A 25068-nucleotide genomic window follows, 5' to 3' on the forward strand; every position below is an offset into this window, starting at 1 on the left:
TCAAGCAAAATGAAGGTGATGAAGAAGATGAAATCTTGGGCTCTAGGTGACTCTAGGAGCTAGGTAGGATCAACCTTGCTCTAATACCAAATGAAGAGGTGAGTGGGATAAAAGAGGTGCATCATGGCAAGGAGTGAGGACACATGAGATATAGAAATGAGTGTTCCGTTGATTGTGAGAGAGGTGACTCTCTCTTATAGAAATGGGAAGAGTGTGGCCTAGATCATAGGCACCTTCCCTACATTAATGGCAATCAGCCCCTACATAAGTGGGACTGGCCTAAATCAAAGGAACCTCCCATGTGGGGGCCTTTGGCTTACATCATCACTTAGGTCACACACTAGACACATCATAGCACTAGATGTGCCTCTACAACACACACACACACACACATGTGACTCCCGTAGATACACACATGCACCATAGAGCAAGCCCTTGATCACACTTATCCCAATAGACTTTGCAGTGTCTGATTGCAGTAGTAGTGTGTCTGATTGCAGTCTGATTGCAAGGGGAGAAATAAATGGTCCAGAGGGATAGAAGATGAAACACTGAAGGAAATGGAATAGTGGAGGCTTGACTTTGTAGTTCGAATTGCAAGGGAGAATGAAACAATCGAGAGGGATAGAAGAGAAAATGGTCAAGGGAATGGAATAGCAGTTTGAAGCCCAACTACACTATTAAGGTGAGTGCCATCACTGTGGCTGTAGCCCGACTACACTGTCAAGGTGAGATCCACCATGGTGGTTGGCCTGAATTTTGACTAATTCAAGGCGACAGTACTAACTTTCATGGTAATGATTGATTAGAGGTTGTGGCATCTAAGTTTTCTAGCCATGTCTTTGGTGGCAACTAAGACCCATTGGGCGGACAATAATTACCAGCCACCATATTGGCCTGCAATTACTCACCTTCCAATTACCACCACTGGGCTTGCATGCACGATTACTAAGAGTGTAGTAAATTACCATTCATCAGGATTGCATGCTCAGGAGAGTACTAGAGTGCACGATAATGAGCGATTAGAGGTGATTAGGCTTCATGATTTACTTTTGTGGGAATTACTGCCCGGTGGTGGTGGCTCTCATCAGCCACGTCTGTCATGGTGGCTACGATTACATTGGGCTCATAGTTAAAATTACCAGCCACTGCTCACCCACCATCAGGCTTAAGCATGCATGATCACTAAGAGTGTAGTAAAAATTGCCAATCACCAAGCTCGCATGCTTAGTAAACTAGTAGAGTGCATGGTAATGAGTGATTACAGCCACATCTATCATGGCTATGATTTGATTGGGCTAGCAGAGTTAAAATTAACAAAGCCAACCATCACTCACCCACCACTGGGCTTAAGCATGCATGATCTTTATGAGTGCAATAAAAATTACCAGTCACTAGGCTTGCATGATCAGTAGAGAACTAGAGTGCATGGTAATGGGTGATTAAAGCTTAATGATTTACCTTGTGGGAATTACTTCTCGGTGGTGGTGCCCTCATCAGCCACATCTATCGTGACTAAGACTCCACTGGGCTGGCAGTTAATTACTAGCCACTAGAGTGGCATGCACATGGCATCTGCACATGGCATCTGCTTCATGATTACGAGCCTTTGTCTGGGGTGGTGCCTAATATTCCACCACGGTGGCTTGAAATTAATATGGATGGAACCCGGGCTCCAGCCACCACGGTGGCTCAAACTTCATAATATATAAGATCCGTGGCATTTGGCATTTTACTACATTTCTCTCATCTACCCCTACTTTGCTACTTTGCTCCACACCCCTCCTCTAGCTCTTTTCTGCCCCTTCTCTACTTTGCTCCATGCTCTCTCCTCCAACTCTCATCACTCCTTCTCATCTACTACTCACCCACTCATCTTCACCATGCCTACTACCACCTGCCCTCGATGCTTTGTGATCCCAATGTTATCTGCCTTCTCATATAAGGTGATTGCATTACACTCACCTAGAGTAGAAATGCTAGCACTAGTGGAGACCCTTCGTTCCCATAGTCCACTCCCCCCACATCTACATGTCACCACCTTAGATGACATGCTCACAGAGGGCCTCCTTATAGCTGTGTTGTATGGGTTCCCACTAGATGTCAACGAAGGCCTCAGTATTTTCAGAGCATAGTACTCTCGACCTATTGGGGGGGCCATAATCTGAGTCTTGGCAATGTGCATCATCTTCGGCCTCTCCATCGTATCCTCCTTTGACTCCCTAAAAATTTTAAAGCAAGAAGCTAGAATGGTGGAAAATTGAGTTGTATGAATTACCTCTTGCTCAAACGAGGCTCTCAGCAATGGCTAGATGTAATATTTTGGCCTCTTTGGCTCTCAATGATCTTTTGGCTCACTGGATATAATGTTTTGGTCTATAAGGCTCAGCAATTGCTAAGTTTTTATTACATTTCAAGGGCCATATCATCAATTGCATTTTGCTTGGTTGCACAACGGAATACATTTTTCTTGGTACATAAATATATAACTCCAAGAACCAGCATGATGGCTATCACAGATCAGAATGCTAGTAATAGCATGTGTACAAGAACCATTTGACAGTTAGGGAAGCGCCATTAAAGACTCAACTGCTTGGAGATATGAAGTTCCAATCCTTGCGGCTAACCTACCCTCACATACCCCTCAGAGTCACTACTACTAACCCACATGGTTATGCAATAACACGTGGCACTCACGGTGGATTGTGCGAACCACACATGCACATCCCTAGAACTGAAGTCAGATGCCTACATAGTGTATGTGCAACAATCATTTTAGGCATAGCCTCAAAAGAGAACCAGGTGTAGTAAGTTAATTCGCACCCTCCACTCAGTATACATGAATTACAAAGCATCTCATTTCCAAAAACACTTAGAAAAGACATCCACTGTCATTAATTGAAATGCTTGTCTAAATGTCCTTTGTTGTTTCTCCTACCTATCCAAAAGCATCCCCACATTTCGGACATCTTCAATCTTTATTCAAGGAGGCTATCCAAGAACCATCGCCACATCTCTAATCTTCATCCAAACTAGAAATATACTGAACAAGTGCATCAATGACACCCACCTTGCTCAGTCCCACAACACCGCTTTCAAGGCACTTTGTCTACAACTGCATCGTCGGTTTTGCTCCACTTGAACCGACAGCAGTAGTCTCTAGATGCTGCTTCCGCAACCACATCTTCAGCCTATGATCCTGCTCCAAATTCATCAGCCACTGCAAAGAATGTGGCTGGGACCTATCCACCACTTGCTATTTAGGCCACTTCTCCATGGGCAGCACCTCCTCTATCCAAGCATCTGGTGGCAATTGCTACCGCTAGTGCTCCTATGCCATCTCTACTCGCTGAATTACCATTGGTTCATAGGAAGGAGGATCTAGCAATCCAGGGAAAGCAGTGTGCTTATTATAGAACTTCTCCAAAAACTTATCCGCTTCTTTTCACCAAGGAGGACAAGGAGGTAATGACAGACTGAAGGAGTGAGCACATAATTCTAACCACAAACATAGGGAATGTCTTTGCCGCTTCAGCACATCCACTCTTTTGCTATGCGAGAAACTGCTTCCACAATGCCATCTGCCAACTCTTCGCACTTTGCATGCCAATCCTCCCTAATCTATGTAAAGAATAAGGGAGAGAGATAGGAGACTCAAGTTCAGCTTTCTTCACAACACACAAAAGAGAGAGGACACAAGGTTGGAGGGTGAAGCCTTTCTTCACTTTTGCACACAACAACAATACAATAGAAGAGGGAAATACCCTATATGTCAAAACCTAGAATACGTGGTTCATATGTGAACCCAAACCAAAAACATACGTGGTAGTCTAACTACACCACGAGTACAACTAACATAGACGGTGACATAAATGATAGTCATCCAGGAGATATGTCGGGGATAGAGCTTGATATCTCAACACTCCCCCTCAAGCTCAAATCCATCTCACGTACACCAAGCAAGCTCCTAAATCTGCGAAGCTTCTCGGTACCCAATGCCTTCGTAAAGATATCAGCCACCTGCTCCTCAGTGCTGACATAGACAAGATCAATCTCACCAGCTAGAACCTTCTCTCTCACAAAGTGATAATGCACCTCAATGTGCTTCGTTCTAGCATGATAAACTGGGTTATTAGCAAGCATGATGCTGCTAATGTTGTCACAATGAATGACAACTGCTGCATGAACTGACTGTCCCATATCTGCAAGTAGCTTCCGTAACCAAGCTACCTCACATGCAGCCATTGCTGCACCCCTGTACTCAGCCTCTGTGCTCGACAAGGCAACTGTTGGCTGCTTCTTGCTGCTCCAACTAATGGCACCACTCCCAAGGGAAAACATAAAACCACTAGTAGATCTCCTGTCTGAGACACTACCAGCCCAGTCAGCATCTGTGTATCCATGTACCTGTAATGCACACCCAGCTTCATAAAACAGTCCATAATGCAATGTGGACTTCACATACCACAGTATGCGCCTAGCCGCATCCAAATGTGGCTTCCTTGGTGCCTGCATAAACTGACTCACCAGCCCCACAGCATAGCTCAAATCTGGTCTGGTTATAGTCATGTAAATCAAGCTACCTACTATGCACCTGTACATAGTAATATCTTCAAGAAGCTCACCTGACTTTGCATTGAGCTTCACATTCTGCTCCAATGGAACAGAGATAGGCTTACAGCCTGTCATCCCATATTTGGACAGCATGTCCAAACCGTATTGCCTTTGCAACAGCCATATCCCACTCGGGGATCTAATAACCTCAATGCCCAAGAAGTAACGCAGCTCTCCCAAATCCTTCATCTCAAATTTCTGCTTCAACAGCAGCTTCACTTCATTAATGTCTGCATCACTATCACCTGTAATAATCAAGTCATCAACATAGATGACTATAAGCACAATCCCTCTGTTTGTCCTTTTCACATAAAGTGAAAAATCTGAATTGGAAATCTGAAATCCAATAGTGACAAGATATTGCCCTATCTTGTCTGACCATGCCCTCGGCGCCTGTTTTAAGCCATACAAGGCTTTGCGCAACCTGCATACAAAATCGGGGTGTGCTTTATCCTCATAACCTTCTGGCTGCATCATATAAACCTCTTCCTGCAAGTCACCATGCAAGAAGGCATTTTTCACATCCATCTGATGCAAAGACCATCCCTTTGCAGCAGCCATAGCAATTACTGCTCTCACGGTTGCCATCCTTGCAACTGGGCTGAAAGTTTCCTCATAGTCAATTCCATATGTCTGTGCAAAACCTTTGGCAACCAATCTTGCCTTGTACCTGCTAACAGACCCATCAGCATTGTGCTTTACTTTGTAAACCCACTTGCAGCCAATAGCCTTCTTATCATGAGGCAAAGGCATCAAATCCCAAGTGTGGTTTGCATCCAAGGCAGCCATCTCTTCATCCATAGCTGCTTCCCAATTTTTATGCCCTGCTGCATCCTCAAAACATGTGGGCTCTGGCTCCTCTAGAACCTTGACCATATAAGCATAGTGATGTGCTGTATACCCATCATATCTCAGCCTGTCAACTGGATACTTAATACGAGTGGACCTCCGTACAACTGGATCAGTTGCAGGCGTCTTTAAATCATGCCTGCTTTTCCTTGCACCAGGTGTAACAACAGAAGGAATCCCAAGTTCCTCATCAAGGCTCATTTTAGAGCCGCTTGACTCTCCATCAACATGAGAGCTACCAGCAGACACATCAAATACTGGAGCATGGTCCACTTTTTCTTTTCCCTTATGTGATACCTGCACAACACTATCAGGACTGCCATGTGACGATTCACTAGATCTCAATCTCCCTGTCCATGCATTAGATCCACTAGTAGAGGACTCTTTGGGTCCACTCAAGGCTTGAGATTGCTGCTCTGCATTTATTGCAGCATTCCCATTTCCTGCATCTGCATCTCCTACCATAACAGTTGGTGCATACCAGCTGCTCATTTCATCAAAAACAACATCTCTGCTCACTTGCATTTTGCGGGTGGAAGGGTTATAACAGCGATACCCTTTCTGGTGCTGAGCATATCCAATAAAGATGCATTTTTCTGCCTTTGGATCCAGCTTTGTTCTCTTCTCATCAGGAACATGAACATAAGCTATGCAACCAAATACCTTCAAGTGAGAAATATCTGGTTTTTGGCCTGTATACATTTCTTCAGGCGTCATGCCATGGACAGCTGCAGTGGGGGTTCTGTTCATAATATAAACAGCAGTTGCTACTGCTTCAGCCCAAAAATAATCAGGCATGTTTTTCTCATTTAGGATCGCCCGTCCTACTTCTGCAATATGCCTGTTCTTCCTTTCTGCAACCCCATTCTGCTGAGGGGTAGACCTGCATGAGTACTTCCTTTGAATTCCCTGTTCTTTCAGATATTCACAAAATTCTTCTGAAAAGTACTCTCCCCCTCTATCAGATCTTAGCACTTTAATATGCACACCTTTCTCTTTTTCAACCATGGCCTTAAAAGCCTTGAAATGGCTGAACACTTCACTTTTGTGCTTCATAAAATAAATCCACACCTTCCTTGTGTAGTCATCAATAAACGTCACATAATAATGGCATCCACCAATAGAAGCAGCTTTGGTTGTCCAAACATCTGAATGGATCACTTCCAAAGGTCTTCTGCTCACCTTAGCATTTTTAGGAAATGCATGTCTGGCCTGCTTACCCATTTGGCATGCTTCACATAACTTTTGCATTCCCTCAACTCTGAATTTAGGCAAACCTGCAACAATGTTTTTTGTTTGCATAGATTTCAGCCTTTGTATATTCACGTGCCCAATGCGCTTGTGCCATATCTCAATATCTGCAATGACACCTCTCCCATGCGCAAACATAGCAGCTTTCACCTCAGGCATATCAACATCCAAGGTGAACATTCTTCCATTTTTGTTGCCTTTCGCAACCAAGCGGCATTTATTTTTCAAGTCCTCAACAAAGCATCCATCAGGATTAAATCTAACCTGCAGACCTTGCTCAACCATCTGGCCAACTGAAACCAAGTGATTTTTGGAACATGAAGTACATCTGCCAAGTACTTCGTTTTGCCATCCTGCATAGCCAATGGCACTTTACCAACCTGCGTAATTGGGTGCGCAGTATCATCACCTGTTTCAACATAACCTGGCTTATCCAAATTTCTAACATCATGAAACCACTCACCATGACTGGTCATGTGGTTAGAGGCACCTGAATCAACATACCAAACATCATTGCAAGCTACAGCATCTCCTAACATGGAGTTAACCATATGCTGCATCACAAAAAGGTGCTCATTTCTGTCGTCACCATGCCCACTTGATGATGCATAGTTGCTTTGCTGCAACTTCCCACTTTTGATGTCATTCTGTTTTTTATAGCATGTATTCTCCTTGTGTCCAGGCTTTCCACAATAATAGCATTCTGTGCTGCTATTTACTTGCTGGTTCCTTTGCCATGAACCACGGCCTCTTTGGCTCCCCCTGCCTCTAGAACTACCACGTCCTCCTCCATAGGACTGGTTTTCCTGTTGTTGCTGTTGGTTCTGATTTCCTGCACGGCCACCAGAACGGCCTCTTCCTCTACCCCTGCCTCTACCTGTATTTGAGTAGAAAGCAGTCTCTTGAGAAGTTGAGGTGGCTGAACCACCATTCCTTTGCTCTTCACTCAGCAAGAGAGCAATAAGTTCCTGAAAATCAGGAAATGTTTCACGGACTCCAATGGATGTCCGAAATTGTGCATAATCTTTCCCAAGACCATTCAAGGTCACGGACACTAAGTCCTCATCATCAACAGGTGCTCCAATGGAGGCAAGAGAATCTGCAAGGCCTTTCACCTTCAAGGAATACTCATTTATATTCAGATTTTTCCTTTGCACATTGTGCAACTCCTGCTTTAGCTGCATCTTCCGTGCTTTGGTATTTGTGCTATACAGCTTCACCAATGTATCCCATGCCTCCTTAGGCGTCTCTAGATCCTGTATATGCACAATCATAGAATCTGAAATGCTAACGGACAGCCAATACAGGCATTTTCTGGCTTTTTCATGCCATTCTTTAAAGGCCTTCAATTCAGCAGGAGTGGGAGCAGCACCCAAAACTGGTTCTGCAGTTTCACCACTGATGTAATCCCAAACTCCCTTTCCCATAAAGAAGTTTGTCATCCTGAACTTCCATGCTTGGAAGTTGTTCTTGTCAAGCTTCTCACTGACAATGGTAGACAGATTCTCAGACATTTTACAAATCACGAATTGCAACAGCAACCTGTAAACACAGCAAATGCCTCAGAAGGGCAAATAGCAAAACTTCTGCAAAGAGCCTCACAGGGGCAGATCTGCAACACTGACGAAAGTGGTATTTCACCACACAGTCACTTCCTCGTGACGATTTTGCATCAACAGGCAACAGGCATGAATCTGCAACTCCTAATATCTCTGCACATAGGCATGCGATGCATTTTCTGTGGCACCTTTCCACCGACTAGCCACGCGGTGGTCGCACAGCAAAAACAAGGCCTTTTTCTGAGTGCCTGCGAAGAACTTCCGCCTTCAAAACGGGCCCCGAAACGGCCTCAAATCAGAAAAATAAAGTCGCCAGGGGCTTTGCCCTCTCCCGCAGCATATACTGCGCTCTCGCCGCACTGCGAAGGGCCTCTCAATCTGAAGCAGTGCACTCCTGCACTTCTGGCTGTGCTACCTGCAGAGATTTGCTCCCAAACTCGAAATAGGAAAGCTACACTGGTCCTCTTACCAGGACACCACAAACTTGGCTAGCTTTCTTGAGCTCCTTACCACGAACAAGGCTCTGATACCATGTAAAGAATAAGGGAGAGAGATAGGAGACTCAAGTTCAGCTTTCTTCACAACACACAAAAGAGAGAGGACACAAGGTTGGAGGGTGAAGCCTTTCTTCACTTTTGCACACAACAACAATACAATAGAAGAGGGAAATACCCTATATGTCAAAACCTAGAATACGTGGTTCATATGTGAACCCAAACCAAAAACATACGTGGTAGTCTAACTACACCACGAGTACAACTAACATAGACGGTGACATAAATGATAGTCATCCAGGAGATATGTCGGGGATAGAGCTTGATATCTCAACAATCTACATAGACTTTGCAATGACTCCAATCCCCTCATCTGCACCACCACCACCACTGAAAGAAGTATTGGAACCCATTGGTCTAGAACCCATCTGCACTTGTGGACCACTTTGTAGACTAGAACGCCCCTGCATCTCCGTCCAAATTGGGTCGGTGCTGTTGTTGTGGAGCCAGCTCCTGACATGTTTGCAGAATAACAGTCATAGTCCACCAGCGTGCAAACTGACTCCACTCACACATCCCCTTGAAGAACCTCTAAGAGCAAGCCCATCTACTCCATGTTGATGCTTACATTCCCTGAAAAAGCCATTAAGTATTTAGCTAGTGCATCGGTAGTATGTTGGCGTAACAATTCATGCTAAAAGCCCAAAAAATACTTTGAATGCAATTGCTGAGTGGCCTCCAAGTGCACTTCCGCCACTTACACCTGTGCTTCAAGAATTGCCACCCTGTCCTCTAGTTGCTGAACCCTTGCCTATTGACTCCGCAAGGATTCATTCTCCATCTGCAACTGAGTGACTTCCACTTCCAGACCAACCACCCTCGCAGAATCACCCCTCACACCATCTTGTGTGGCAAGTTGAGTGAGCACCTACTATGTTCGAAAAGAAAACCCAACCGAGGACACCAAAGAAGCAACCACAGACTTGAAGATCACTGTTAATGCCATTAGTACAGACACCTACATTGCCTCAGACACCGCCACCACTATTGGAGGAGTCATCGTAGTAGTTGTTGCTGAGTGTTGAAGCTGCTCCAGCCAATTCCGAGTAAGCGACCCTCCTACCAGTGGATTACTTCTAGAAATACCTATCGTAGTGGTTGCTAGAGTCACCATCATTATCATCCTTTTTGCCATGACCGATGGTGCTAGTGGAGGCAAGACACTGATCTGTCTTGATGTCACCCCACTAGTAAACACGCTCCCCATTCCACCTACATGAGAAGCAGTCAAGGGTGCAAGGGTAGAGACCATCCAGACAAGGCCCTTGTCTTGTCTACTTCTTGACCACTCTTCCAGCAGACCCCTCAGCTTCTCCCTATGCAAGTCCCTCAGGCTCAAGAGTTGGTACAAATGCCATAGCCTATCGAGGTGTCATAGACTCCAAATGTAAGGGAAACAATATCTCTAGAATTCACCCAATCTTGGAATTCATTGCCTACTTCTTCTCCACTACTATCGCCACCCTTTGAGCTTCTGCATGAATACGCTCCTTCAGAATCCAAGCCCATGGCACCACCCGCTGCTCAGTAATTACGATAATCCCTCGAGTCCAAGGAGTGATGTTATAAGTTTTGGGTTGCAAAAACACAGACTCAAGTATCCACCGATAGAGATCCCGCATCTGCACATTTTGACACCCACTCAGCTTGTATTCTCTTCTAGCATGCGCCCCAAACTTTGCTGCCATCCCCTCTGCTGAACATGTCGGCTGCAAGATCACTCCTCCATCCATGGGTAAGAATAGTTGTTTATATATCAATTGAACTGTCAGCTCCCGATGCTGCTCCAAGAATTCCATAGCAGAACCCACCACCAACTACTAGCAAAGCACTGACACTGCTGGATGAACAGGCACCCTTTGCCAATCAATGATGTTGAAACTTCGAATGTGTAATAGTTGAAGGCAAGCATCAATCGACTGGGAATCAATGTAAACCAGTGGAAGTAGTGGAAGAAATAGAGCATGAGCCATCCCTATAGCTATGCAAAGGAGAAGGAAAGAGAGCGCACTGAATGCATATGAAAGTTGGAGGGCGAAAAAACTTAAGAGAATTGTAAGTGCGATGAAGAAAAAGCAGTAACAAGCAACTAGTACATGCAAAGAAATGCTCAAGAACTGCAATCTAGATTGCCAATATCCTACCTTTACAATAGGTAGTTGCATGGCGGCTGGGATAGGACCTCACAGAAGACTATTGTCATCATGCCACGAACCCTTCTACCATGTGTCCTCATGCGATAGATCTTCCACCTCCACCTCAACCTAAGAAATCTCGCCTCATTAGAGATCGAAAATGGGCATTGAAGACTCCCATCGTGATGGTATGGATGAAGCCGAAAACCATTAACTAGATGTGGAAGTATGTGCCCTTGTAAATCCACAAGATAAAATGATGCCGATCCACAATCATGAAAAATCCAGAATGGACTAGACCATCGCAATTTCAACTTCCCTGGCATCCTTCCAAGGCAAGTGTTGAATAGAAGAACCAGCTGCCCGTGCTCAAAAGATTTTTTCTTTGAGGCCAAATCCACCCTCTGCTTGCACCCGTGCTTGAACCTCCAAGGTGAGATAATAGCTCTCCAGTTGCATATCATCCAACTGATCTAGAACATCCAACCAGAACACCATAGAGTCCTACGGAAGAATCCTATCCTCTACCACAATCCTTAGACTTGGAACAATATGCTTGATCAGTGTAATTGCTTCCAGCCCAAACAGCAATTGGAAAGGAGTCAACCCTTGGCCACCTTGAATGGTGTGCAGTAAGCCCATAGTACTGCCAACAACTTCTTGTCCCAATCCGTGTGGTACTCATTCACCAACAGCGACATAATTCACTTGAAAGTATGATTTGTAGACTCTACGAATCCATTAGCCTATGGATAGTAGGGGGAAGACTTCTTGTGAATCACCACATAGAAATAATTCATCCGCTTGATGACCTTATTGATGAAGTGAGTCCCCCTATCATTGAAAATCTCAATTAGTCAACCGAACCGAGTGAACACATCGCAGTATAGGCATTTTGCAACCAAATTTGTGATATTGTCCCGCAAAGCCCAAGCTTCCACCCATTTGGTACAATAATCCGTGGCTACCAGAGTGTAATAGCTCCTTGTGCGGGCATTTGCAGGCTTGAATGGACCCATGAAATCCAGACCCCACTTATGCAATGGCTTTAGAGGCAATATGGGGTTAAGTGGCATACGATCCCGATCAATGGGTTGGCCCAAGCGCTGGCAAAGGTCACAACTTTTTGCAAACCATTCGGCATCCTTCTGCAGGGTTGGCCACCATAATCTCGCTTGCAAAATTTTCTTTGCGGTTACTTCACCTGCAAAATGACCACCCGAAACCCTGCAATGGGCTTCCATCAGCATTGCCTCCTCCTCATGAGGTGGAACACACTACAGTAGTGCCTTTGTTAGATGTCATCAGTACAATTGGCCCAGGACTACTTCAAAGGGATTGGCTCCACAATGCCAAGCGTTTCCTCTGGTCTCTATTCATGTACTTGGGCATGATGCCACTAGATAGGAACGAGAGCATGTCATCATACCATGACCATGGTCCTTCCGGAATGACTTCGGCCTCTGCCATGATCAGATCTGCCCAGAAAATTGCCACCAACTCTACATTAGGAAACTCATCCTCTACTCCCATTGGCAGTATGTCCAAAATCTAGAAGTGAACTTGGCATCTCTATCATTTACAATCTTTCTCAATAGCCATGAAGCAGTAGTTATCATGTGGTTTTGTGTGCTTTTGCTTGTGTTTTTATATTCTTACTATGTGCTTTGAAGCTATCCTCATGCACCTTGACGTGCTCTCTATTGTTCTTTCAAACATCTCTCATGTGTTTTCAGAATTTCTCATGTGCTTTTATGCGGTTTTTTGTGCTGTCTATTGTTGTTCAAAGCAGTCCTCATGTTCTTTCTCGACATGGAAAAGGTTTGATCATGATGGTGAAGGTGCAGTCATAAAAAGAGCACTCACTCAAAAGTAGCATAAGGAGGATAGTGTTGTGTTAAAGAAGGACTTTTATTTTGTTTCTTTTCTTAGGAATAGAATCACTAATGCAGCAAAGCATTACCTATTGGGAGATACACATTAGCAATGTTGATAGGTCCAAACAATACATTAAGAATGGTTTCTTGGATCTCATAGTACATGTAGCTACACTAAGAATGATCCAACCCACATCAAAATAAGAAAATAAAATTTCTTTTATGATGCTTGTATGCACAATGCATGTTGAAGGTGTATCAATAAGAACTATGTGATGAAATGGAATAAAAAACTATTGAATCTAGTCGAGGATGATGCATCCAACACTGAAGTCATAGTAGATGGACCATTTTTTGAACACTTTCTTAGTCATTTATTGATTGAAGGTGACAACTTTTAAGTTCATGTAGAGCTTAGACTTATGCATTTTCAAATGCACTCAGATATGGCAAATCACCACACATAAAGTGAAAGACAAATGGGGAGGAGAGTGCAAGATAAGATCTTGATATGTTAGTGGTTTGTACTATAAAAGCCATGATGAACCTCCTTACTGTCTAATGGTCAAATGCCCAACAATAATTATTTTGTCACATCTGATAAAGTCCATATGGGGATGACCTCCCCATCGTTAGAACTAGTTCTTATCATCAAAAGCTACTTTGCCCACCACTTTGGAGGTAGCATACCTTGTAGCAATAACGCAGGGTGTGGTGTGGTGGAGCCTCTGTTGAGAGTTCATGCGATCATGTGTGCATAGCACCATCACGTGATCATATGTGCATAGCACTAACCTTATAGAATGCTATAAAGGAAAGGGTTAGATCCCCTAACCCTAACCCTAAAAGGGTTTGTATGTATTCTATTTTTTCAACTAAATCTAGTGTACAGTTAGTCATTTGTGGTGTGCTCTCTAGCTGTGCCCTCTCTCCTCATCTCCACTCTTCTCCTCCCCTCTTCATATCTTGTCATGGTATCAGAGCTCCCTTGCCTTCCACTGAGGCATTGTCATTCTTGAGAGTGTGAGAGAGATTGTGAGATTGAGTGCTCTCTTGAGTGTTCTCCGTGAGAGTCCACTTCCAATGAGAGATCTTCATCTACCATTTGAGAGAAATTTCCATCCATATTTCTATTCATTGCTTGAGTGCTTATGATAGTTTCTTGTGAAAGAGAGAGAGAGATCCTTGCTGTGAATTCTACTTTGAAAGAGAGTGACATTAAAAGCTTAGTATTCATTGAGAGAGAGGTAGATTAAATAGAGATCTCTGAGATAGAGATAGGTGGGAGGATCCAAAAGAAGCTACTTCAAACGTGCACTCCCAGCTCTCGGGCTTCTTCAAAGGCTACTACAAGTGCATCTACTCCATGACATCTAAGGCCACATCTTTTGCGGCAGCCTCCTACAAGCTTCTACAACAATGGCTCTGCGTAGCTCCCTCGCTCTTCATCGATCTGCCAAAGCAGCTCTTCATCAACAACGAGCCCTGCAAGTCTCCTCCAGCCCACGACTACATCACCTTGGGCACATCCGACCCCTGCGACACCATGTTCGGCTTCACCAATGAGCCCCTCGCCATTGCCCAAACCCCTTGCTATCATGTTGAGGAATCAGTATCCCCTCGCCTTGAGATGTGTAGCATAGCGACCCTCGTATCCACCTTCGGCAGAGGCATACATCGCTAGAGATCCATACTTCTTGACATCGTCCTCCCATTTGCCAAGGTCAAATCCAAGGCCTTCACAAAGCTCAAAAGGCAACCGTGGCATTTCTAGAGGAGGGTATGCAAGCATAAGAGACTTCATCTCAAAGGTAAAGGGTATAGCAAGAAGCTGGAAAGCAGGCGCAACTCAACTTCTGGGACACCTCTGTAGCATGAGTTGCTGAACGAGACGCGAAACTCCTGTCCGCAATTCAACGACCGCCTACACAAAATGCCCGGCTGCCTCTCCAATGCACCAGTAACCTTCTCCAAATAGGCTCCCGGCTCCTGCCAATCCACCGACGGCTCCATCTCTAGCAAAGTCACCTAGCTCTGCCTCCAAAGCATTCCAAGCAAGCACACAGGCACTCTCCATGCTCAGCTCCTCAACAATAGCCATTCCGCTCACAAAGCCTTTAGCAATCAACAGAGGTGATAGAAGCTTTGTGATTCCCTTGGAATCTATTATGATTTCGTCACTCCTTAATGTAACCACACACCTAGGTGTGGCCGAAAAGCCAACACATGGCACAGTTATCATCTCCACAAGAAGCTAACATGTGGCACATGGGCACATCAACAGACTCTCTTTCAAGGTGCCACATCATCATATGCACCACGTGGTAGATAAGCTTGAAGCCTAGTCAGGTTCAATAACCAGGAGTTAGGAAGTCTCGTGAAGACTGTGCCACATGGCACCCTTATCCACAGTGTCATCATCTGCCACGGTGGTAGCCACATCATCACTACCACATCACCCTTGCCAGCTCAACTGCCACATCATCAATGACTACTACATCATCACTGACAGCCACGTCACCTCTGCCACCTCAGTAATGGCACCTTAGTAGTGCCACATCAGCAGTGCCACCTCAATAGTCCTTAGCTATCCAGTCAGCATTGACCCCTGCAAGGCACACACAGTGCTCCATAGGCACTTCATGTGACCACTTCTACCACCTCATCATTGCTTTACTAGCACACCTCTTGCTAGGCACAGTGCCACATCATCACTGCATGTGACTCGCAGTGACACATCATCATTGAGCACCATTTGCACTCCTTTTGCCCCTCCACCTAGATCAAGTTGTATCTCTTGATCCAAGAAGAATTTGAGGGCACTCCAAAAAGGAAAGTCGCTCGTTTTTTTATGATCTACGCGCTCGTCACATCACTGCACATTTCGGTGCAAGTTACACTCACATTTGAGCCTCGTCGACAAAACCACTTCCTTCATGCACATTTGCCTCTACATCGATGCATCTGACCTAGCACTTAAAAAGAACAAAAGAAAAGGAATTATTTGTCAGAGTAGACTAGATTGCCATAGAGGGGACACTTTGAATTTCCCCAAGTTGCCAATCTAAGCCATGCCTGAAATTCCCGACTAGTACCAACTCGGAGTCAGTCCATATGCTCACATCTGGTTTCACATCATTACATTACCTAAAACCTTACGTTCATCAGTTTACTAAGCAGACTTCAGAGTTCAGAGGCATTGCAGATTGATTCAGTGGGCAGATAGCATTTGATTTCACACACACACACCACCATTGTAAAGCCTATTCGGCTATCTCACGGCATCGTGCACATCATTTTCAGCCTTGTAAAGCCTCTTGGCTATTCTCGACATCATTGCCACAAGCCTTGTAATACATATCAGATTTTATGTACTATAGTTCTATCTTCACCGATGGTTCAGAGATTTCACTTGGCATATTCAGTGTATTTGCAGTTGATTCATACAGAGATTTTCAGGACACTTTTTGAGTACATTTCTTGCACCATGTCGACTAGCAACCTCAATCTGAAGGCATCTGCTAAGTTAGACAACTCCAATTATGGTACATGGAAATACCGAATGGAGACCATTCTTGTGCTTCAGGACAAATGGGAGTATGTCGATGGGTCTACACCTAGACCACTGGACAATCCAGCCACCAGTAGCTCTACTCCATCTGTTGTCACAACACTAGGAATGGAATCTACATCGGGATCTACATCTACACAAACAGTTTCTGCCATGGATGATTTTTTCGCATTAGTTTCGTTAATAATCGAAAGTTTTATATGGCTTGTGAAAGTTTATATGCTTTTATAAAAATAAGAGCTTAGTATATTCGCCAGAATTTGAAACTAAAATTAAAAAAAGAGCTAGGTTTAGCCTTTAAGATTATAAAATTATAAATAAAGTCCATGAAAATTCGCCAAAGTTTTATATAATAGATAAATTTATTTGGAAACTTTCGCCAACATATTATATACGCAATTTAAAAATTTGGGTAGATCTATAGAATTAAGCACCAAAAGAAGACTTGTGCAATCAAGTATAATCTAGTGTTAACTGTTAATGTTTGCTAGAATGATAATAATGTAGAGGTTTTATCTATTTGAACATGAAGCCGTTTGATATTGCATAAAATGTAAATGCAATCCGTAATCTAAAATACATGATTAATGAGCTCCTATGGTATATGTGATTTTAAACTTGCATTTGAGTCTTTAGATACTTTCCCTATATATATACTTATATAGTGATTATTTTCCTTTACTTGCTTCCTTCTTAATTTCCTATGGTTGTTTACCATGTAACTTTTTAATTTATCATTGTACCTTCTTACTCATTTGGACTCAGTGTAAATGAAAGGTGCTATCTATCTCCACATGAACCTTCAGTTACACACAACACCCACCAAACCACACCCCCTAACCGTTATACACCGCCATCTTGGAGCCATTATGCACCGTTATGCACTGCCACCTTCTAGCTCTTATCCTTACATCCTCGCACTTGCGCCTCACCTCTGTAACCCCTATTTTTTGGTGCACTGAGCACTCCATCCTACTCTTTGCCTCCTTTTTTGAAATTCCTCCATCTCTATTAAGCTCCCGACTCCTTTGGTTATGCTTCACTTCATCCCAACTTCATCAACCGCGACTTGCTCTCCTCCTCCTCCTTCTTACCATCTCAAGTGCCTTCCCTACCATGCCTCCTTCAAACAGGTTCTCTCCTTCTACAAACAACCCATCCCTTCATTCAAGCCTCTATTTGTGTCCACTTGTAGCTCGGCTATCAGCGCGCCAACTTCCTGTGGGCTTTATTTTCTATGTTGCAGCCTTATCTCCTCTGCAATTCTACTACTTACTCCACATTCAAGGTCGTTACTCAACTCGCAAGGTCTCGTTCTTCCCTCTCTTGCAACTGCTAGCACTATGGCTCTCATAGGCAGCTAGGCTATCCACTAGTACCTTGGTGCTGCTGTCCCTTTTCAGTGTGTTGATATAGTAGCTACAGCTTTCTGTTGGAGATTTTTGTCGTAACAACTCCTCTTTTACTTTTAGCTTCTCTTCTGTCTCCTTTTGCTCACTAATTCCTCGCTAACTGTGGTGTCCTGTTACTTCCATTTGCACATTAAGCAACCCTTCCATTGTTTGCAGCCTGCTATGCGTAGAGCATGTTCAGAAGAAGAGTGAGCTGGCTTCTGAACCTGGTATTTGAATACATGGACACAGATTTGAAGAAGTACATGGATCTTCATGGATAGAGTAGTAACGGCACCCGGAATCCATTGCCAGTGAAACTGATTCGGGTCCATTCAATTGTATTATAGAAGCTCATAAATTCGAACTACATAACGATTTATACTTGACAATTCTGAAAAACAAGTAGTTGCAAAGTTGTGGAATTATATATATAATATGAGACCATGGTGGCTTGCCACGAGCTACCCACTAGATCTTATGGTATCAAATTCTAGAGGTGGGGAGGAGGGCATTCCTTTTTCTAAGGTGTATTAATTAATTTGATTATTTTAATTTGATTATTTTTAAAGGAATGGGTTAAAGCCGACGGCGCTACCACTTAGGTGGTCATAATGTAGGCTGTTATGAGATATTAGGTTGTGACAGAGTGCAGCTTGGCCTTTGCTCTCGTAGATTGCCTTCCTCTCGTCTCCCATGCTCGACACCTTGTTCTTGGATCCTTGAGTTGGGACAAACAGCTATCGTGAGTCGTGACGCTTCGCCTTTCTATCGTGACGCTTTGCCATTTTGTGTAAGTTGGAGCCTGGAGGTGGTTTTATGGTCTCGTTACTCGTAGTTTTCTGTGTCATAAAATATGGGCGTGATCACGAATCACAATTCACGTTAGTAGTTAGTAGTTACGTTGTGTGCCGGAAGTTCGCAGATGGCAGAAGTTCACTCATCTGCATTGCAGCGCTTGCTTCCTCAGCTTCTCCGTACTCTGCATTGCAGCGCTTGCTTCCTCAGCTTCTCCGCACGTCTACTTGCTTTTGCTCAATAGCATTCCCTCTTAGGGAATCACACCATACACCGTGTGACCGTTGTTTTGTTCATCTCCAAGGACCGGGCTGCGGGCACCATGGGTGGTTGCACCAGTAAACCCAAAACATCTGAGTACGAGGGGTTGATGGATCCTCAAGCCCAGCGTCATGATGAGCTTGGAAGAAACAGCATCGATACTGACACTAAGGGCGTTGAAGCTGCTCAACACAGTCTAGACGTCGGCTTGAAAACTATCGACCAAAACAACTGTTGTCCTTCCCCTCTGCAATTATTTCCTGTAGTAAGCACTGAGGGATTTCTCAGACTGCCTTCATTGGGTGCACTGCTCCCTGCATTACTATGTGTCGAGACCGAAACTTAGTCATTGTTGGCATCTCCTTTTGTGGATTATGTTTTATGTCAATAGTAGTACATCGAGGTTTCCCTATGACATTAACTTGATCGTGCACCACCTTTCATTGACACCACCTTTGATTGAGAGCACAATCCGCACTGCGCAGAGCTTTTCTTTTTTATATAATAATATATCCAGACAATCGACTCCCTCCATCGATCATCCACTACTGATCACAGCCCCGTTGATCGATGCAGCCCGAATCTTGCTCTCAGTAGAAGGGCCGGTACCCTTCTTCTCTCTCTCTCTCGTGATCAAGCAGTGACGATCTTTTCTGCATCTTTCGATTGGCAGCGTCACAATTTCTCGTATATGAGTGTCCCACTCAGGCATCTCTCCCTCTAATTTTAGACGTGTAGTTTTCTCGTCCGATTCATGTTTTTTTTTGAGCTAGTTCTTTGATTCTTTGAGTCGTTAATTCACTATATAATCCAAGTGTTGGGGTTGCTATGTTTCTATGTGGCAGTGTATGTAAAGTTGCTTGGTAGTCTCCAAAGTACTGATCAGTGCATTGAAGATGTATTCAGATACATAAATCTGAATTTGTGGCTACCAACAGGTCGAGCTTTGAGGGAGATTAGGGGCTGTTGACGTGTTGAAATCAGCTACTGTTGGTTGTTGGTTGTGCCAGGCAAAATCTGGTGAGAACTCAGATCATTGCCTCTTTCTTGGTTCGTTCTACAAGCTCACGGATGCCCTTAGCGATTGAAGTTTTTTCTCTACCCTCCAATGATGACGTTCTCTATTAATTTGCATATTTGTAGAGACACGTTGACAAAATTCTCTCTTAATCTACGTTGTAGCTTGGTGACGTTCTCTCTTCATCTACATAGTTGTAGGCTGCTTGTAGAAATACAAACTCATTATGCATAAAAGAAATACAAACTCTTTCGTACATACTACGGAAGGGGGTAATACACAATAACATTCATGTGATTCCCTGGAAAGAATGGGCATTATCCTTCCTTAAGAAATAGGTGTGTGAGCCATGGCAAAGCTTAACGATCAAGCAGGAAGCTTACCGATGTGATTCTTAAAATCTGGAGTAGAAGGAAGCACCTTCATTGCTCAACATGCTCAGAAGTCTAGAAAAAAGAAACGAGAAAAACTACTTGCAAAAAGTAGCCACTCTTAAAGTACATAGGAATAAAAGCATACATCTACATAAGCTAGCATCGTGCAGCATCCTCTAAAGACATAAAATGGAATTCAATCTACAGTCTTTGATGAAGAGGAACCTTTCCCAATAGACCCTGATCTATGTCTTTTTGAATTTTGGTCTTTCATACACCATAGCCAGTAGCTGTAGAGGATTGACTACAGTAGGAAAAGAATTAAGGCTGACATATAGGCAGCAGATCTGCTGCCACATGGGTAGCAAGTCTTTTTTAATGTATTTATTGGTGCATTGTATAGAGTAAGTTAAAATTAGTTTGGCATGCTTTATGTAGTGTAGTATTATGATTTTAAACATGAAATAAGGGCTTGGTTCAGGAAGTGGTGTCTGGTTCTTGTGCTCACAAGGTAGGGGGCTAAGAGGCACCACGACCTAGGACCAAGTTTCTTAGATCTAGTTGACAAGCTGAAGAAATGTATGCTTATATATTTTTTAAAAGTTTCTATTGTGAATATGCATATGCATCATTGTCTGTGATGTGCTCTTTCTTTTTTAATGTATTTATTGGTGCATTGTATAGAGTAAGTTGAAATTGGTTTGGCATGCTTTATGTAGTGTAGTATTATGATTTCAAACATGAAATAAGGGCTTGGTTCAGGAAGTGATGTCTGGTTCCTACGCTCACAAGGCAGGGGGCTAAGAGGCACCACGACCTAGGACCAAGTTTCTTAGATCTAGTTAACAAGCTGAAGAAATGTATGCTTATATATTTTTTAAAAGTTTCTGTTGTGAATATGCATATGCATCATTGCCTGTGATGTGCTCTTTCTTTTTTAATGTATTTATTGGTGCATTGTATAGAGTAAGTTGAAATTGGTTTGGCATGCTTTATGTAGTGTAGTATTATGATTTCAAACATGAAATAAGGGCTTGGTTCAGGAAGTGGTGTCTGGTTCCTGCGCTCACAAGGCAGGGGGCTAAGAGGCACCACGACCTAGGACCAAGTTCCTTAGATCTAGTTGACAAGCTGAAGAAATGTATGCTTATGTAGTGTAGTATTATAATTTCAAACAAGAAATAAGGGCTTGGTTCAGGAAGTGGTGTCTAGTTCCTGCGCTCACAAGGCAGGGGGCTAAGAGGCACCACGACCTAGGACCAAGTTTCTTAGATATAGTTGACAAGCTGAAGAAATGTATGCTTTATGTAATGTAGTATTATGATTTCAAACATGAAATAAGGGCTTGGTTCAGGAAGTGGTGTCTGGTTCCTGCGCTCACAAGGCAGGGGGCTAAGAGGCACCACGACCTAGGACCAAGTTCCTTAGATCTAGTTGACAAGCTGAAGAAATGTATGCTTATGTAGTGTAGTATTATGATTTCAAACATGAAATAAGGGCTTGGTTCAGGAAGTGGTGTCTAGTTCCTGCGCTCACAAGGCAGGGGGCTAAGAGGCACCATGACCTAGGACCAAGTTTCTTAGATCTAGTTGACAAGCTGAAGAAATGTATGCTTTATGTAGTGTAGTATTATGATTTCAAACATGAAATAAGGGCTTGGTTCAGGAAGTGGTGTCTGGTTCCTGCACTCACAAGGCAAGGGTCTAAGAGGCACCACGACCTAGGACCAAGTTTCTTAGATCTAGTTGACAAGCTGAAGAAATGTATGCTTATATATTTTTTAAAAGTTTTTGTTGTGAATATGCATATGCATCATTGCCTGTGATGTGCTCTTTCTTTTTTAATGTATTTATTGGTGCATTGTATAGAGTAAGTTGAAATTGGTTTGGCATGCTTTATGTAGTGTAGTATTATGATTTTAAACATGAAATAAGGGCTTGGTTCAGGAAGTGGTGTCTGGTTCCTGCACTCACAAGGCAGGGGGCTAAGAGGCACCATGACCTAGGACCAAGTTCCTTAGTTGTAGCTGAAAACTAGTAGAAATATATGCTTATTTATTTTTTAAAAGTTTCTGTTGTGAATATGTAGCTAGCATTATTGTTTGGTATGCATGATGTGATGTGATTATTCTTTTTTTAATAAGTTGATATCAATTTCATGTATGGTGGGCTATGATAAAGTTGTTCCATTTCTTAGATTTAGAACTATTTTTGAATGCTCTTTTGTTTTGATCCTACATATGGTTTAGGGATGGAAGGATCTAAGCATAAGGCGATTGATTTTGAGTTATCTAAAGGACAGCGGAAGTATGTCAATCAGGTCCTTCGAGATGAGCTTCTTGCAGAGATAAATAACATGAGTGCAAAGAAGATGGAGATGACCATAGAAAGCACTTCTAGATTGCATACTCTAAAGAGTAAAGTTGTTTTGAATACAAGGCATCAAGTAGAACTAGATCCTAACAGGAAACACCTTGTAGGGATCACAAAATGGGACACTGATGTTATGCTATGGGTAGAGAGCAACATTGGGAATGTCTTGGCCCGGTTTAATGAAGCATGTGCAAGGAACCCAACATTTGCAAATGATATTAATGAGGAAAAGATGCATTTATGGAATTCCTTTTGGGCTAAAAATAAGACAAAGGTTATAAAGTCGGATGTAAAAACCATACTAGCTGTAAGTTGGGAGAAAAAGTCAGCAATTGCTTTCGGAAGGGCGGAGGAAGTAGCAAAAGGAGAAGAAAGTGCAAGGATTTTGAATGGAAAAACACGAGAAGTACAAGGTAGTGATTCTCAAAAGCTACAGATTAGGGCAAGTCATATAAGCAATGTGTCCTTCATGATGTACATAACTGAAAATGAGATCCAAGTTGGTGAAAATATAGGTTCTGGCACATATGGATTTGTCTACAAAGTACAACTCATAGGTGCTCCAGGATTATTATAGCATATATGCTATGCTGGAAAGCAATATAAGGGTGACATAGGGGATCGTACACGAGAGGCAAGGAAGGAGGCACAAATGCAAATTCGGCATCCTGTGCTTGTTCGTGTTATTGCAGCAACTCCAGAAGAGCCCTTATGGACTATCATACCATGTTTTAATGGTGGTAGCTTGATGGACTTCATGAGAACTTTACCATATGAGCAAGGCAGGTTTAGGCGCTATGTTGACATAGTCCTAAAAAGAGGCAAAGAAACGAAGGCAAGGGCACAAGGAACATTGGAAGATGTATGCACAAGGGAGCAAATAGAGCAAATTAACTACTTTAGTTCAAATGTGCACCACATTATACATGCACTCATTGCTGGACTAGCAAGGTTACATAAGGGTCAATGGATTCATACAAACTTACATCCTAGTAACATTCTGTTAGATTTCACAGCAAATGGTGCATGTAGAGTTGGCATAATGATTGGGGGATGGCACTAGTTTCTTCAGAGACTAGAAAAGCTTTTAAGGATATGAAGAAGACACCTCTAGAGACTGACCAACAATTTACACAAAGGAAGCATAAGAAAGAGCAAGAGCATGCACGAAAGAAGTGGTTTGCACCTGAGCTTCAATGTTTTTCTAGGAGAGGTGTGTATAGCCCTCAGTCAAACATATATGCATTAGGATGGATAATTACAGAGATTATACAGTTTTGGGAAGATGCAATTGGGTATTTTGAACAGTCTCGCCACATGCCTGATAGTGCACTATTAAAGTGTATTAAAAAACATGCCTTTGAAAAGATGATGACTGAGAATTCTTTAGAGAGAATAGCACTTATGGATACCTATAGAATCCTATCAACATTTGGATGTAATGCAAGTCTAGCAATGCGACCCCTTGATGAGATGAATGTTGCTTTGAAGCTAGCAACATAGAAAATATACTCAGTCTACCTTTAAATGTTGCTTTGGATGTAATGCAAGTCTAGCAATGCAGCCCCTTGATGAGATGAATGTTGCTTTGAAGCTAGCAATATCTTGTTGTTGTATTCATGTGGTGGACTTATATTCATTTTGTATTCATATAGTAGATTTGTATGAAAATAAATTAAAGTATTTCTTCTCTTGGAAGGTGTGTTATACTTGATTTGCAACACACTTGAAGTGCACATAATTTTATAAGGATAAGAATTATTATGTTATTTTTTCAGCATGTGTTTAGAGAAAAGAGATTATGTTCTATTTTATGCTCAACTAATAAAGACATAATTTTTTGAACAGGTACTTATCATGGGAAGAAAGAAGAAAGTTCAAGCTCTAGAGAAAAATACAAAAATGACATCTTTCTTATTACCTTCTACATCATTGGGCACTAATATAAACATGTTTACAACATCAAGTACACCAGAGAATTTACTCTCAAGTTCATCATCCATGAATCATGAAGCAATTTATGGGACTCCTGAACATGCTCCGGGCACAATGCATCATGCTAGAAATCAATGTTCTAGATCACTACTTAACGATGATAGTTTTAACAGGGATTTGAGTTTTCAAGTCTTGGAAGCAGGGAAGATAGGATCACAAAACTGTAATCAAGGGAATGCAATTGGAATTGAAAATTCATCAGCTGGCACATCATTGACAAATAATGAGGTAGTGGATTTAACTGGATTGGAAAGTGGAAAAATGTCGAAAACAGTATCATCAATGTCAACACCAAGTGAAGAAGCCATTGAGAATGCATCACAAGGTTGCAACTCTTCAAGTAAGCAGAAGAGAAAGAGAGCTTGGGATATTCGAAGGAATTTTCAAGAAGATTGGGTAGCCAAATATCCTTGGTTAGACGTAGAACAAGTGGACACTGGGGATGCACC

The 25068-nt window shown here is 42.8% G+C and overlaps 1 protein-coding gene across 1 annotated transcript; it reads right to left on the bottom strand.

Moving 5' to 3' along the window:
* Positions 1 to 11819: 11819 nt before the first annotated feature.
* On the bottom strand, positions 11820 to 14940 carry LOC147903326 (uncharacterized). Its single transcript, XM_087371378.1, has 2 exons — positions 14805 to 14940; positions 11820 to 12166 (listed from the first exon to the last, which is right to left on the bottom strand). Exons 1-2 carry the CDS (start codon positions 14938 to 14940, stop codon positions 11820 to 11822), a joined length of 483 nt encoding a protein of 160 aa, XP_087227504.1.
* Between the last annotated feature and the right edge of the window lie 10128 nt (positions 14941 to 25068).

This window comes from Dipteris shenzhenensis, chromosome 3 (genome assembly GCF_047967505.1).
Source record: "Dipteris shenzhenensis isolate YYH24624 ecotype China chromosome 3, Dip_SZ_1.0, whole genome shotgun sequence".
Taxonomy (NCBI): Eukaryota; Viridiplantae; Streptophyta; class Polypodiopsida; order Gleicheniales; family Dipteridaceae; genus Dipteris; species Dipteris shenzhenensis.

Excerpts from the sequence above, each read along its gene's own strand:
- LOC147903326 (XM_087371378.1), bottom strand. The coding sequence starts at position 14,940 with ATGGCTATTGTTGAGGAGCTGAGCATGGAGAGTGCCTGTGTGCTTGCT. Across the intron at positions 12,167-14,804 it reads CGGGAGCCTATTTGGAGAAG|GTGAAGTAACCGCAAAGAAA; the intron begins GTTACTGGTGCA and ends GTCATTTTGCAG.